At 41.1% G+C, this 16,135-nt stretch overlaps 2 protein-coding genes across 2 annotated transcripts; both read right to left on the bottom strand.

Moving 5' to 3' along the window:
* Window positions 1–2,087: 2,087 nt before the first annotated feature.
* LOC111269199 (leucine-rich PPR motif-containing protein, mitochondrial) lies at window positions 2,088–8,801 on the bottom strand. The gene is made up of 4 exons (XM_022848622.2): window positions 8,558–8,801; window positions 7,136–7,341; window positions 6,290–6,447; window positions 2,088–6,128 (listed from the first exon to the last, which is right to left on the bottom strand). Exons 1-4 carry the CDS (start codon window positions 8,668–8,670, stop codon window positions 2,712–2,714), a joined length of 3,894 nt encoding a protein of 1,297 aa, XP_022704357.1. The 5' UTR covers window positions 8,671–8,801; the 3' UTR covers window positions 2,088–2,711.
* Window positions 8,802–13,094: 4,293 nt separating this feature from the next.
* On the bottom strand, window positions 13,095–15,627 carry LOC111269216 (uncharacterized). Its single transcript, XM_022848653.2, has 4 exons — window positions 15,377–15,627; window positions 14,761–14,890; window positions 14,218–14,397; window positions 13,095–13,932 (listed from the first exon to the last, which is right to left on the bottom strand). The coding sequence occupies exons 1-4, from the start codon at window positions 15,558–15,560 to the stop codon at window positions 13,371–13,373; spliced, it is 1,056 nt and encodes a 351-aa protein (XP_022704388.1). The 5' UTR covers window positions 15,561–15,627; the 3' UTR covers window positions 13,095–13,370.
* Window positions 15,628–16,135: the final 508 nt, after the last annotated feature.

Below are 16,135 nucleotides of genomic sequence, written 5' to 3'. Positions count from 1 at the left end.
AATTTATGTATATATATATATATATGCTCTTGTATGAAATGAACACATTTATATTGCTACGGGAAACGTGTCAGTGTTCGTGTGCAGATCAGCTGTGACTATAAACTGCTCGCAAAAACCTCCAGGCTCACATTTCTCCGAAATAAGATGTTTCCATTCTCTGAGTAAAGCTGTAGGGTTGATAACCTCGTTAGAAACTTCTGAGAGCCGGACTCTTGCCCGCTAATCCCAATAATCACGGGCCCGTACGACAAATACGAAGGAAATATCCACAGCTGAGCTAGAACCTATGCTCGCTTGAGCTTTAACACGAGACAATCTGGTTCAAACACTAGACCCACAAAAATGCATACCCGGCATGCACTCGAATCCAAAAGAAGAACGAATGTCGAGTACAGGAGCGGGCGTTGCTGCAGATGCTGGAGGTTAAGCCCACAATTTGTAACGGAAAATATCGCGTTAAGTATAAACGCGCAAACGGCAAATGCAAGTACTTAGCGCCGGTTATGAACTATAGGCAAAAACATCGCATTCACAAAAATTTCAGAGTCCAAACCGTGAAAGAGACGATGGTACGTCTATCGCAGAGCGAGCGATGCTCTGAAGAAAAAGTTCGCCCCTGATCTTCGAAACTGAAGACTTCTAAGGCGTGGATATTGAAGAGAAATATTTGAAATTCTACCAGCTGGCTTAGTTTACCATGTAATTATAGAATAAAAGTTTTAAGAGTATGAATTGTATTGATAAAGCAGGTTTTTTTCGGTAGTTTTTATAAATGACGATATGTAATCTAAAGTAGACATTTTTAAACAGAGTAAATTTGCTGAACGCAACGCGTCTCGTTTATCAGTTTATATAGTCATGACGAAACTGCAAGCAATGAATGATAATATCCTATCGATCACAGGTATACATTTCTAAATTTTAGCTAGTTCTGATTTGAATAAAGATGCTTTTCACAAAGAGCGTAAAAGCGGAACTTGCTTAAGGCAGCGATTCGGCTGTGTAACAATGACATAATTTAAGATAAGAACTCGACAATTCTAAACGACTGTTTATTTTTATCGAAGTATTTATTGTTTATTGTTCGGTGCCAAACAGCCATTGGTATCTGGACATTAAATTTTTTTCAGCGAAGGCTGCACTACCACCATGTCCAGTATGCATTCGTAGTCTGAAAGAGACAAAATGTTTGTCCTCTCAAGCAGACGAAAATTTCATCATGAAGATACTTTTTTTTTTCTCTGATAACTAACAGCTGTTTAGGGCTGTTGGAAACATATGCCGGATTTAGAAAGGTGAATAACTGAGTTTTTAGGTTAAAGAGCTTATTATTTACTTGCTTTCCATTTCCAATGCTCAAAAATGACTCATTCAAACAAATGAAACTAGTTGCTTTCTAGCTCCGGATGTATATGCTATAAGTCGGGGCTTTCAACAGCTAAGGCTACTTATCGCTGCTCTCAGCCTGAGACTTGTTCTGGATGATCAACGGAAGGTCTGCTATCGTCCATGCATCATTTCGTCGAATCTGCTTATTTGCGTTACGACGTCAACCTTTGAGTCGTACCTAGTACTTCATTAGGGTGCTTTAGACGACTTATTCTGGTAGTAGGAAATCAAAAACCGTCTATGATTTATTTATTTAAAATAGTGAATTTAGACAGACATTGCTTCAAGCTGATATATAAGCTCATGCTAGCTGCCGGCATTATTTGATGTTATCTTGACCAACCGCATACACATAATCGACTCTTCCTTTTTAAGAGCGCAAGGAAATCGATCGCAAAATCATTAGGCCCTTGTACATGGGCAGACTATAGCGGATTCTGGATGCAGCTGTTTTTGAATATAATGGCTGAGGGTGTACTCGCAATGAATCACAAGGGCCTCAATTATTATCATGATCATATATGTACAGTGAGGTTCCCTAAACAGGATGAGCAACGTATTCCATGGACTTTAGTAAAATACTAAACACTGGACAGGTGTCTTTTGGCGTTCCGAGTAACTTAGTTATCTAAGTAAAAATCAGCAAATTCTTTTTAAATTTTTTACTTTACTGAGGAAAAAAGACGCTGTAAAAATTCGCCAATGATCAGTAGCCGCACCACTGTCAGTGCTTTATTTGATCTTTATTATATCTATCTTTATTGTAAAGTCGAACCTGCAGCTCGTAGGACATCTCTAATAGTTTTTACAATAAATTAATTATCTAATGCTTGACCTGCAAATGATCAGGACACACCTACCATACTACAATGTGCTTGGTTCATTAGCGTTATCGTTACGAATCACGAGAAACTCGTCGATAGGAAGCAACTAAACGAATTTGTGCGACGCCTTAGGCGCCACAATGCCTAACACAGATTTTCGCATCTTAATTTCGCATTATATTTTCATAAAAATCAAATTTTTTCCATGGCGTACAAGCTTCATTGAAAACAGGCGTTCTTGGCGTAATATTCTTGCCACTTTACTTCCTTCTTCGAAGGCGTTTTTCTGCAAACACAATAATGGGTTTGCCGCTATTTATACATAAAACCTTCCGCTTTCTTGCAGATGCTTTTCATTCCTAGACATATGCTTAACACTAGTGTATATAAGCGCCTCCATATATTTAATAATATGAAACTAGAATCCTTCATTCCTTACACATACTTTCCTGTCCTATCTTCAATAACACGTCCCCTGCAATTGTCGTCTTAGGACTAAGCGTACGCATTGATACTCTGTTCAGAACCGCGGAACGACACTTCCTTGCCCTGTAGGGCTAATTCTCTCTTGAGGGTGTCCAGAGTTTTGGCGTGGCACGTGTTTACATCAAAGCCATCAGCACTAGCGTCTTTAAGCTGCTTTTGTGCCTCTTCGACGAGTCCTTTCTCCAGCAGAATATCGATATGTGCGCTGAGAGCAATCGCATAAACTCGTTTTGGTTGGACCTTCTCTTTCAGAACTGCTAGCAAACGTGCGGACATAACCTCATCTTTGTTTTCACGCATTCGGGAAAGTATTCGTTTGACAGATAAATTTTGTTCAGGTATCTGAGGGAACTCGGCCATCAGCGCGTCAGCTTCGTCATATTTTCCATCACTAAACAGGTGCGTCCAAATCAACCGCAGCATGTTCAGGTTTTTTTCATCTCGTGCCAATCGTTTTGCCACCTCACAAATTCGCCCAAGTGCGTCGGGATGGCTGTCGAGAACAGCATTTATCCAGCCGTGACCGGCTGTTTCCGTAATTGGTACTTTATCTAGAATATCCAGACACTCAGATATACGTCCGGCGGCAACATAGGCATTGCACATCATGTCATCGTACGCGTAAATTTTACGAAGTTTATCAGAAAGCAAAGGTCGTAATGAAATCAAGTCATCGACCATTTTCTCTTGCGCCAGCGCTGATAGAAGCAGACGAATTGTTCGAGACCGAAGATGCATGTCACCCTCCTTATAAACTTGGAGGTATTCTCTAAAAATTTTCAATGCTGTTTTGAGCTGATTATCTTCGGTGAGGGCGGCGATGAGATTGCTTTCGTCGAAGACTGTCAGAGGACGTCCATCTTTTAAGCTCTCTTCGCGAAATTTCACCGCCTCCGCCACCGAATGTTTCAGAATGCTATTAAAATTGTTCGAAGTCGCGTTTTCAAAGTTGTCTGCTGCTGGCGGCTCAAACTCACTGGGCACCACGAACGGGACCTCGCGGCCATTGCGTTCAAGAACGCGCGCCAGATACCGTAACGTGCGATTTGACAGAATAATGTTTTCCTCCTGGGCCCGTGTCCACTGTTCGAGCGCTTTGTCGATGTTGTCGTCGCGGCAGTAACCTCGCATTAGCAGGTAATAAAGCTCATCTTGATTGTAACCGAACTCAGCAATCAGCCTAACGAAGGCCTCGAGCTCCTTGACTTGTTTCCGCTCGACGAAACCTTCGCAAAGGGATTCAATCCGCCGTTGAACACGGTTCAATGGACATTTCCGTAGCAATTCACGGGCTTTATCGAATAGTTCGCATTCCGCATAGTACGTGGATAAGTCAATCTTGGTACTGAACGAACCATAGAGTTCCGACGAAACGGCGCAGACTTCATCAATTACTTCGTTTGCATCGGCAGCAATTAGTTGAATGATAAACTCGCGTTTCATGGGTGTAACTCTGTACCGATTAGCGATATTTTTGAACAGAGCAAGACTCTCATTAACATCCCCCTTATCAAGGCTAGCTTTCATTATTGGGCCTAGAATTGAGGGCGTGATTACAGAAAATTTGCTTACTTGCTCATCTACCAGTTTTAGAGCTTCTTCAATTCCGTTCTTTTCCACCGTGGCCCGAACCAGGCGCATAGCGCTCTGTTGACAGTTGTCTGTAATATCTTTGAAACCATGGCTGTTCAGTATATCTTTCGCTTCGGCAAAATGCCCTTCCTGCACACTTAATGCTGCCAGGTTAATTATCTTAAAGTCATCAACAACAAAATTTTCTAGTTTCTTTACCTGCGTATAGTATTTTAGCGCTGTCTGAAGATCACCTTTGTACACATTCAGATCGATCAAAGAAGCCAACACTGACCCGGATAGCTCCTGGTTTTCGAGCTTTTGCAACATTTTGTCAACCTTGTCGAACTCTCTTTCTCGAGAATACGCAATTAACAATCTGCAAGCTAAACCATGCCAGTCGGCATTTTGCGTCTCGAGCACTCTCAAACGTTTCTCCATTTCTTCAGTAGCCATCGGTTGTATTGGCCGTCGTTCCCTATAGTGTTTCGAGGATTGTGACAACGCCTCATCCTCAACCATGTTAATGTGCAGTGCTCGAACGCAATCACCTCGTTTAAGGAGCTGTTCGTAGCTAGTTCTACCAATTTGAAGTTGCTTCTGGCGGGCTACCTGACCAACGGCTTCATTAAATGTATCATTAGGTACAGCTCGAAGAAATTCGCCAACGAGGTCTCGAGCATTCTTGCTGGGTGCTTGGTTTTCGAAAACTTTATTCAATACCTGCACAGATTTACCAATATTTTTTGGCGTAGCCATATTGGCCGCAACAGTGATTAGCGATCCGGTCAGGGGGCAATCATTTTCGTTTAAAAGAGTTAAACATTTGTCTACCTGTCCTTCGATAAGGAAATATTTCGCAACATAGTAGACAGCCCTTTGTAAGAAGCAGCCAGCCTCAAGTAGTTTCTTTATTATTTTTTCGCTATCCTCACAGTTCACTCGGGGCAGAACATAGTCTATCAATAGTTCCTCTGACATGGGCACCTTCAGCGAGTGCATCTCTCGCAACGTGTCCCATATCTCGGCTTCATGTGTAGCCTTGCATATGATCGGATAGAACATATGCGGCCGCAATGGGTATCCGTTAGAAGACATAAGCTTTACGTAGTCAATACAGGTGCTGCGGTCAGCCGATTGCAAAGAAGTGTGCGTCGCTGTGACTAGCCCGTCATCGTTTTTACCTTGCTCCTTAAGTTTGTTGCAGAAATTCGTCACGTCTGGTAATGAAAGCCCCGATTTGACCATTTGTGAGATGAAATAGTTACCGGACGGCCCCTGCGAGGGATCATACGGAAGGTGGTTAAAGATAATTTCGGCGACTGCCAATTTCTTGTGCGATAAAATCTCGAAGCATGCATTGATGATATCTTGTCCGAAACCGATTGAACGCGGCAGTTTGCTTACGATCTTTTTTACGGACTCGATGTCGTCTTTTAGTGCAAAAGCTTTTGCTAAACGCAAAATCTGCTCATCGGATAAGTTATGACCTTCGATCGTTTCAAATGCTTTGGTCGCAAAACCTTTTTCTATTAGACTGCTTGCGAAAACCGTAAACGTTTCCGATGACGGATGAAGTTCTGCTGCAGCCATGGCCTCAAGAACCTTGTTAGCAGACTCAAGGTCACCAGTGAGCACATGGCCTTTGATAAGGGCATTGAACACACGTTCGGATACCGGTATCCGTTCACTCTTCATGAATTCGATTACTTTGGAGGCGCCGGCTACGTCCCCTACGTCACAGAAGCGCTGAATAAGCCTTTGATATGTAACGCGATTAGGTGCGACGCCAGCATCTTTTAACTGGACAAGAAATGTTTGGGGGTCAAACGCTGTGTTATTCTCCAGATAAGCCTGTAAAACAAATACGCAGAAAATTAACTTGTTGGCAATATAGTAAGGTGCACAGACATGTGAAGAAGGTGTATCACCCAAGTATTTTAATAAACGATTCAGCGCTCTGCTAAACAGGGGCTATCATATAACAAGGAAGCAAAATTTCATCATTACCTCACCTGTAATAATGCGTTGTAATGTGAAATATCAAGTTGTTTGGGGTTGGCAAGTTTCCATACGGTTTCAGTCAAAGCTGTACGAGCTTCAGGAGAACATTCTCGCGTAAATGCACCCGTAGCTCGCAGTAGTTGTAAGGTCTGTGTGGAATTTAAGCCTCCTGAAAATGATGAGCAAGATATTAGTTCGATTTGTAATCAAATTTTCATTGCCGACTGCAATAACGCGTGATTTATAAAAAAGTACAATGGTTCAAAATAATAAATTTACACCCAATTACTGCCAGAATGTATATAGCGAATCATTTGAATGTAAATCTACATGAAAAAGAGGACAGTACATGTATTATCAAAGTGGCAAGGCCAAAAGGCGCAAACAGTCTAACCATTGAAGCTTATATGGACGACTCGACTGTTGATTAAAAGTCTCCTTTTAAAAACATCCGTTCATTTCTGTGCCCACTCCAGGTGTATCAAGAAGAGTTTTTAGGACATTCGCATGCAAGTTTAAGACCTTTCAACTTAAGTCCTATTGAAGGTCTTTCGATTTGCCTCATCTTCTTTGTTTTACTCAGTTTGTATAGAAACTAACAATAATTTAGATCGTCGATTGTGGGCAAAAAAAGGCTTTTAATCTTGATAGAAGACCCATAAATATTAGATAATCGCTAACTAGGAACGAACGCTTAAAAGCCGGCGCATTATTGTATGCCGTGGTGAACTTCTTGTTTTCTTCTAGACAAAACTGACTTTCTTCGTACTTTAGCCAAGTTTGAACACATGTAAGTTGCAACAAACTTTGCTTTAATTTAGACGCACCAGCCTATACATACATATATATATACCAACCTTGCTCTTTTCCCTTCTTAATTGCTTCTTCAAGTGACATTCGTGTTATGCGGCCACATCGACGAACATATTGGTCCATTATGGTCAGCTTTGAATCGAGAGAGTTTACATCTAGAGCCCGTGCGGTGGCAGTATTTTTCCGGTTCCTTCGAGCGCCCCCGGGGCTGACGGGTCGCTGCATTTCGAATATCGGTTCCGGCATGGAACTAGTATGACAACAGTAGAGAAAAACGGAAAGCAATTTTTTTTTATACATTTTAGTTACACATGCGAGTTGATAGTTTGATGCGGTGACGACGAACGTTGAAGAATTAAGTACTTGAAACACTCCGCTACAGTCTTTCTGCAATTCAAACCCAACCGGTCATGATCTAAATCTGTATATATATACATTTTTTTAGATTATCATCGTTGAAGGAGTTTCTAAGAGCTTAGGAGTGGTAGTCCTTTTGCATTTCGTTATTGAATAAAGATAAACAACCAATGTAAGGATAAAATCTATAGATATAATCACATTTTCTTTCTTGTAAAAAGGCATAATTCATTTTTGATCAGTTTAATTTTTCATAACGTAATGAACAAAATTCCATGTTAAATTTTCAAATAATTAAATCAATTATTTTCTACATTTAACACAAAAATTGTACCAATACCATCAGCATTATGAAACAAAATAAACTCGTTGGGCAATAACATTTAAACTATATAAAAACTAAACAGTAATTCAGAATTGACGTGAAACTTCCATACATCATGTCCTTGTTTCGTAAAATTCAAATCCCCTCGTAATTACAACTCCATAGATTTCGTTAAAAATAAATAAATAACAGCAAAGCATGTGCATAAAATAAACAAATATTTTCTTGGAGAAGATAAATTTTCTTTTGTGCAGTGTAAAAAATAACTAACCTTAATTAATCACTAAAAAAAGGTGCTTGTCTAGAGAACGCCAGACTCTACATCACCTCTTGTAAGCGTGCTTAACGTGTAAGAGCACAATTTTTTCATGCGGTACGCGCGCTTCCATCCACAAACATCATCGCTTATGTATAGACAGAAGCTCTAGCGTAGAGGCAAAAGGTTTTATGCGAATTTGTTGAACGTGTCGCCAACTCCGCATCGTGGAAAGATACTGCCAGAATCCAAGCATCAGCAACGACTACTTATGGGCAATGAGAACATTCTAAATACCATGTATGTTCTGAAGAGCTAAACAATAAGTTCTTATTTTTTTTCGAGAATTATAGAAAAGAACCAGTGCACGTTTTCATCTAGAGTCACCAATAAGATTGAGTATTTTAGAGGCACGATTTGAGGTATAGAGCTCATTCAATCTAGCCAGACGGCCTTTGATGTGACGGCTACTATTAGCCGGCAATACAATGTGCGGACCTACTGCTTACCGGGTGCATGGAAACGTACCTTACAAACCGCGATGGTAGGCGATGAGCGATGACCGTTCGCCGTTGAGTAAAACGATGGGTCTTGCTAGAAACCCGGCCCCCCAGGCCCAGCATTCTCATGAGCGGCGACATGGTACCACCCCCTTATCTGCCTACTTAGTACACTCGAATTTCTGTGGGACCAGAGAGGGGTTAGAATTTCGGAACAACACTGCATAAACTTTCTGTACATTCACGTGCGCCCCTATTAGCCGTACTCATGCAGCAGACGACGTTCAACCAAACTGCTCAACAGAGAAGCTTCGCTTCGAAACCATGAATCATTTAGTGGAAGCCGCCACAGGTCATGTAGCAAAGGCGTCTCGAATTCGGGGTGTTCTCAAAACATACTATAGATTGTCGTTCTTTTAGCGGGTATGTATGTTTCATCTTGCTGCGCAAACGGAACAACGTAATAATATATGTTGTGGGAGATTAGAAGATACTGCTAGAAGTTCGCCACGTTTTCGTTTACCGACTCATAGTTACAAGATCTAAAGAAGAAAAAATGTTATATAATTATAATTTTTTGAGGCCTATTGCCGTTCTCACGTAAGTTTATATGCCGCTTCGTATTTTGATTTTAACTTCTAAAGAATTAATACAATCATATTCACCTGCCTGTTCTCACGATACTTTTGTTTTATCAAACCCCTTAACGCGACAACCGAGTTAGATTTTACAATAAAGGGGTAAAATTTATTGCCTCAGTTGTATATGGCGGTCACAGTTTGAGCATACAGGTATTATGTTTTGAGTGGTCAGGGTTCTTGGCACCGCACTTAACCTGTAGGGTTAGGCTTCTAGGACGAAATGTTCAGTCTGGTGCTGTGGGGAGCGCCAGAATCGTGTTTATGCTCTTCAACAACGCAGTCTTACCCTTATCTGAACGTTCACACAGAATAGGTCGATACTGTAATCGATTTTTCTAACCAAATTTTCAAAATTTACTGCCCCTAAATATTTAATTAGTAATAGGAAAAAGTTATAATGAAATAAATTAGAGTTAGGCATTGCTTTTTCAACGATCGTTATTCTCTCGAAGTTTTTCGACAGTTGATCAGAGCACCTGTAAACATAAAAAAAAAAAACAAATAAATAGTTAGTTAGCTCATAAGCGATAGGAAAATAGATTTACTGGGACCGCTTGACGTCTAAGTAAGATTAGATTAGCCGTCATGGGCGTCCAACAAATTTGAGAAAGATCCAGGTTTGCGAGCCTCACAGAGACCATTATTTAGCGCTGACGCTTTAGCTCGTAATAAAACCTCCGTTGGTCGTATCCAAACTATTATAGATATTATATAATAGCGTAGAAAATGTCTATGCTGATGAAATAAGTAATGAAAAGTAATACTACGGTTATCACTTTATTTACTTATTTTGTTGATTTAGGCCCTAGAGAGGGCAACGACTTTTGAACAATAATATTTTACCAGGGCGTCTATATATTAGGTCTCTTATTTAAACTAGAAATATATGCGTGTATTACATTGAATAAAGGTACAAACATTAAATATGTTCTGGCCGTCGTTCCGGGGTATTACTGGTAATTTAGCATTTTCTGAAGTAATTTTCTTATGTCTTAATGTTCTATATCCTACTCACTGCGTACCCTGGCGACCACGGATTCTGACGCGTTTTTCAACTAAATTATTTTTCAGTGTAGCTTTCTATCTCGTTCGGCCTTCTATTACGCTGCTGGCTCAGCACAAAATTCTGTTTCTGTGCCCGGATTCGGACCTAGGCTACAATGGCAGTGCCAGATATAAAATTAGCAAGCAAAACCGTCACCCATTAAGTTTCCACGAGAACTTAAAAGTAATTAGGTTCCAAATTGACATTAGCCTTCTCAACCAATACTTAACCAAGGCAGTGCCAGATATAAAATTTGAATATCGCACTCGACTAGTTCGCCGAGGCAGAACTTCCGACCGACCAGAGTTTGGACGCTTCCTTCCTGCCGCCTTAATGTAACGGTCATATTGTACGAATTCTTTAGAGAGTTCACCATTATCTGCCAGGCCGCAGCAGCTTCCGCTTCAGGGATTTGTTTTAGAGTCTACCTGTTTGCAGCTAGATCTTGATACTTTTACGTTGTCCACCCATGGTATTCTTGCCTTAAACTGAACCAATGCGTTGCCGAAGAATAGATCTCAAGGGAAATGCAATTAAAGCCGCTGTTGGAACAACGTGCGAAGCTTATAGAAGCTTCCGAAAGTGGCAAAAACATTAATAACCCACACACAAAATAACAATGTTAAAACAAACAAACAAACGCTTCGAATAGCTGCAGACCTAGTTCACAACCTAGTCTGATCTATTCTTGCATTGCAGGAAACATTGCTTACTGTTAGCTAAGGATGCGAACCTAATTTTTTTCATTCCCAAATATTTATTTATAATTTTAATTCATGCAATTACACGATAACGCACAGCGAAGATCGACAAGGCCAATGGCTACACGTCACTGGCACACCTATCGGCTTAAAATGACAAAGTTTTCGTCAATAAATCATAGCCTTTTCAATCTATTAGCTTGATCTAATTTACCTTATCATGCAAGCAGGCATTGTCCTTCGCTTAACAAACAATGTAGCATCAAATGAGATTCAAAAGTGCTTTGTTAGTTTTTCACACGGTTCTATTTAGTCGCCAAATACAACCACTGGCTTGCATTGCAAAAATTCAGACGTTTATACCGGACAGGGCCTGATTTCGTTTTGTGCTGGAAGCCAACCGCTTGACGCAGCGCTTTACGGCAGTGTACTATATGACAGGTGTGATCGAATAAAACATTTAACAGAAGCATAGGACATTTATTTACATTAACCCCGTAATGATTTGGCGGGTAAGGATTTCGCCTGATAATTTTCGTCGTGGTCTAAATAAACCAGCGTTAGTTGTAACGCTATATATATTTGCTCTCAAGCACAAAATACAGAGTGGAGTAAAACGCCGAGAAGGCTATCGCCGTACGCTGAACATAAGTTGTTAACATTACGTGGCTAATATTGTACCAGTATGAATGTATTTTTATCATACATGTTTTTTTTTCATTATAACTATCTAAAATATTAACGTGCACAATTAAATATACCGCAAATATGTACCTTCTCTGTACTAACCCACTGAAGCCGGAATAAACCATTCAATTTCGCAAGATCCCTGGCAAAATGGATAACGGGTTAACTCTAGTGACGGATAAAAGACTGAACGGTGAGCAGGCCAATAATAAAAAAATTACCGATATAAGGAATTCTCGAACTGTAGTGACAAATATTATTACAAGTGACGCTGTTCATCTTTTGTAAGGGAAGAGGCACCGTGCCTTATTGGCCTGTATGGGAATCAAGACAGGCCTTTAACTCGGCAAATTTTTAAGTTTTTCAAATATCTGACAAAAATTATCAACAAAATCATGTGTTCTCTGTCTGTATTGTTGAGCTCATGGCGACTGCTTACTACATTAGGGCAGACCACAGAACTCTTAGTGAACTGACATAATTTTTGGCTTAAAAAGGAAGGACTTCGACGTCATTTTACTGTCAGATATCAATGTAATATCTGACATAATTAGAAATATCAGCACCTAGTGTACACCTGTGTACCGCTGTGTTTGGTAAAAATGACCAATTGTTCCTATATCTCGGTGGCGCGCAGTGTGATAACATCTTTTCTTGTTCAACAAGTTATGAACAAGTCTATAAACTTGTCGGGATATGTATGGTGTGTTAATGAATTAGCTACTCAACTTATTTTCATGTAAACCGTGTGCACGCTCCACGTATACCCTACGCAAAATTTAGTCTATAAACATCGGGACAAACATCAAGGCCTTCAAATTTTTACCTCCTGCCAATCACGTTTCATGACGATGAGGCAGGAGCTATGGACCCGCTGGTTCAATGTCTGCCAACGACATTGACATATACGCGATTAAATATTAGAAGAAACGATACCATGGATTGTTGGTACTGCGAAATTCTTGTTAAAAAAGTCTAAACTTGCTGCTTCTAAACTCTACTACACGCTACTGAAGTTTGTAGGTAGTAATTATTAAAACGTTTCGTAAAAAAAGTAAAATTAATAAAAAATAATTATTAAATTAAAGTAATTTGTAAAATTACGGTAGTAATTATTCGAAGATGCCCTGCGAAAGTACGTACACTATACGCCTGTTCTATCTTAATACGTTGCTATTGTCGATTCGTTTACATAATTCCCGTGTTTACATATCCCGTGTTTACATAATTTCCGTAGAAAAAATTGTTTAGTCGACCATTACATTTAAACTGAATTTTTGTTTACAAAAAAATACATCTGAACAAAAAATGCATTTGAAATTTGCAGCGCTTCTGAAACATCGGTTTTTTACTTTAGGGCGAGAGGTGGCCTATATCCATGCTGTTTTTTTCCCATTCAAATTAAGCTACAAATTGGATCCTAAAGTTTGCAGACCTACTCCCTATTTTTTCTTCAGCCTTAGCTACAGCATAGAATGACAGTATCGAAAATAGGAGTAGAAGCGGATCCTTTTCTCCTTTTTTATTGCAGTAACAACGTATGGGTGAACGACCGGCCAAACGCCATGAACCACATATCAATCGTTGCATTACAACATGCTATTGCACCTTAGTTCCGGGGCGCACCAGCTCACAACCGTTGCTGCAGTAGGCGCAGTAGGCGTTGAGCCGTGAAATTCTGCAAACTAATAGCAGAGTGTAGCAGCTATTGGTTTCAATACTTCGCGGTTAAACACCTGCTGTGCTTCTTTTGATGAAGCCGTTATTCTACTCCCCTTGGCCAACATCCTTTCTTTTAATGTCTTCGCTGTTTGAGGCGTTATCAGCGCTTTGAACAGCGGAAGAGCTCTTTGTCTCGGGATCCTCTTTATTGGCATCTTTCTTAATAATATCACCCCTGGCGTCCTTGGTCTCCTTATCGTCTTCTTCATTTTTTCCCTCTTTGTCACCAACACGTAATTTTTCCTGAACTCGTTTCTCCTGCCGAGTCCTTTCGCGTTCCTTAATACGATTGAGGCGTTCTTCGCTTTCAGCCCTCTCATCCTCGGCGATACCATACTCCTTAAGCAATGACTCGAAGATCTTCGTTTGCTGCTCGCGGATACGGTTGAAGCGTCGCTCGAACGCCTCATTAGAGACTTTGAGAATTTCGGTAACGAGGTCGTCGCCGAACATTGTCCGCATTCGCTCCTCCTTCTCACTTAAAAGCTTGCTCACCTGGAAGCGCCTTTTACGATTGTACTTCAGATCGGCGAACATAAGTTTAAACGAGAAGCGGTCCAGCGTGCGGATCACATGCTTTGTATTCTTGATGTGCGGGTTAGAGAGTCTGCAGAGAGAGCAAACATAAATAGAACCAGTAAATAACAATGGAAAGAGAGTGTATTGTGTGATGCTATGCTGTATATTTCAGCTGTATCGAGTTGAGTTGGTTTATGAGTATACGAGCAATGAAGAGTTCCGCTAAAAGTTCACATAGTTATGCAACAAAACGTAACTCAAAAGTTCAATTAATTCTGTGCAACTAATTCCAACTTTCCGGAAAAAGCCTCTCTTGAGACCCGTGAGAACGGTAAACCTAATAAGAAAGCAACAAATCAAGATCACAACTTACCTGTACTTATTTGGTACAACTTGGAGAACATCGCAACGCTCGAGGAAATTGGTCGTATTATCGAATTTCGCTAATTCCATTCTGTTTTTGATGTACGAGTTAAGGAGGTTTAGGCCTTTCTTTTGGAACTTGTCCATGACAGTATCGCGAAGTTTACGTAGAGGTGAAGCTTCGTTTGCTCTGTGAAGGCAATGATGTACGAAGTACGAACAGCCATTAGACAACAGAAGTTATAAGGAAGGCACAAAATCGATAGTGGCCACGTTTAGCTTATAGAAAGAACGACGTTAGATACTGCTAACAAATCATATGATTGTCGCACATGACCCATAGGATCAACCTGAACCTCTTTGCCCTTATGTTCTGGTAAACACGCAAGTCACTTTATGAATCAGCTGTAATCTAAAACAAACTTTAGAAGCTGTGGAAAAATAGAAAAAGCAAACGGGTTCTGTTTTCTATGACAGAAAAAAACCACCGGTATGAACCTAGTATAGGGTGACATAAGTCTAAGCCGGAACGACAACACCAAAAGACACCTACTCCGAAATTGTGGACGCTTCCGATGGGGTTCTGCGTCGGGCAGGTTTGGCCCCGCGACGTTGAGAACGCCCGGATGTCGCCGAGGATACCGATGTCGTTCTTTGACGGCCCCCCTTAGCAATGCGAGGACCTGAAATTATAGAGGGGTAGAACACCGACCGCAGGCTACTGTCAGAGCTAATCGAAATCATACAGAACGATAAACTTTAGGTTTCCCATCATGATAGATTGCTCCACACACCCCTTCGCTCATACATCTCGCCGAAATACTTGAAAATGATTGGGAATCTTTATTCGGAACTGCGTTCAACACTGCCTGTAACTGCACAAATAAGGTGAAAAACTGCCAAGTCACACTTATTGTATCTAATCTAAAGTTTGGCGGGCCGCCATCTTGTGGGCGTCCACTTGGTGACTGAGAACGGCATCTTATCGACAGCAGTCAGCCGCAGTCAGTAGCAGTGGTGACGGGGGCGCGTCTTTTGTTTAACGAAGTTCTGCTAATCTTTAACCTCTTTCTTGCCGACCTAGGGTAACACAACATAGCTATACCATACCGCACCACATGTAACGTAAGTCATTTAATGTATACCTAGTTGAAATTGGAGATACCTACCTTTGTTCTCTTTGTCGTCGGCAAGGCTGCGGGGGATTTTGCGGAACCTCGAGGGCTTCCTGCGAGGTCTGCGATTGGTCTCCGATGTTTTCAGGTCGTGCGAGGCACCGTTGTTCTCCGTCGTACGGTCTTCGACCTCCGGGATCGTCGGTGCATCGGTGTGTTTCAGCTCAACGGAGGCCATCGCAGAATTTAATGCGTGTTACGCTGACGTCTAGCGCTTCGTCCTACTTCATGAGCCGAGAAGAGGCAATAGAAAAGTCGAGTATCGTATTTATAGCCTTGGACTGGCTGGTCAGCCGTTGATGAGAGGGCGTCTGCTTGTAGAAGCAACCGCCGCCATCATCGATTGAGAGAGAACGCAAGAGAATTATTATGTCAACTACCAGTCACATTACAGCCAATCAACCAACCGAGCATTTAAAAATGAACAAATCAAGTTAAATTGCACATCTGTTCCTGTACGTGTGCTTGCATGTGCCTGTATGTAACTGTGAGTGTGAAGCTGCACGCGACGTCAATCGCAGAAGCTAAGTTTAAACTACCTGTTCGATGTGTTCGTGTGAGGTACAGGTGCTATAGCAGCAGATATACGGCACGTAGGATCCTGACGAAGTGTTCCCTTTTTTCGTGCACGTATACAAGACGAGTTGCCCACAAGAACACGCAATTGCGCCACTGATATTAGGAAATACACTGGAAACAAAACCTGCGGTAGCACAATCTTCCCTCGGCAAATTCGAGAATAACAATCATGTC

The sequence above is a fragment of the Varroa jacobsoni genome, unplaced genomic scaffold (genome assembly GCF_002532875.2).
Source record: "Varroa jacobsoni isolate VJ856 unplaced genomic scaffold, vjacob_1.0 scaffold_1364, whole genome shotgun sequence".
Taxonomy (NCBI): Eukaryota; Metazoa; Arthropoda; class Arachnida; order Mesostigmata; family Varroidae; genus Varroa; species Varroa jacobsoni.
Note: the sequence above shows the minus strand (reverse complement) of the source record. Positions and strands in the feature narration are given on the sequence as shown.

Coding starts and splice junctions, on each gene's coding strand:
- LOC111269216 (XM_022848653.2), bottom strand. CDS start 15,560: ATGGCCTCCGTTGAGCTGAAACACACCGATGCACCGACGATCCCGGAG. Junction 14,398..14,760: donor GAAGCGTCCACAATTTCGGA/GTAGGTGTCTTT, acceptor TTGCCTTCACAG/AGCAAACGAAGCTTCACCTC. Junction 13,933..14,217: donor GTTGTACCAAATAAGTACAG/GTAAGTTGTGAT, acceptor CTCTCTCTGCAG/ACTCTCTAACCCGCACATCA.
- LOC111269199 (XM_022848622.2), bottom strand. CDS start 8,670: ATGTCGCCGCTCATGAGAATGCTGGGCCTGGGGGGCCGGGTTTCTAGC. Junction 7,342..8,557: donor CTACCATCGCGGTTTGTAAG/GTACGTTTCCAT, acceptor TTGTCATACTAG/TTCCATGCCGGAACCGATAT. Junction 6,129..6,289: donor ATTACAACGCATTATTACAG/GTGAGGTAATGA, acceptor TTTGTTTTACAG/GCTTATCTGGAGAATAACAC.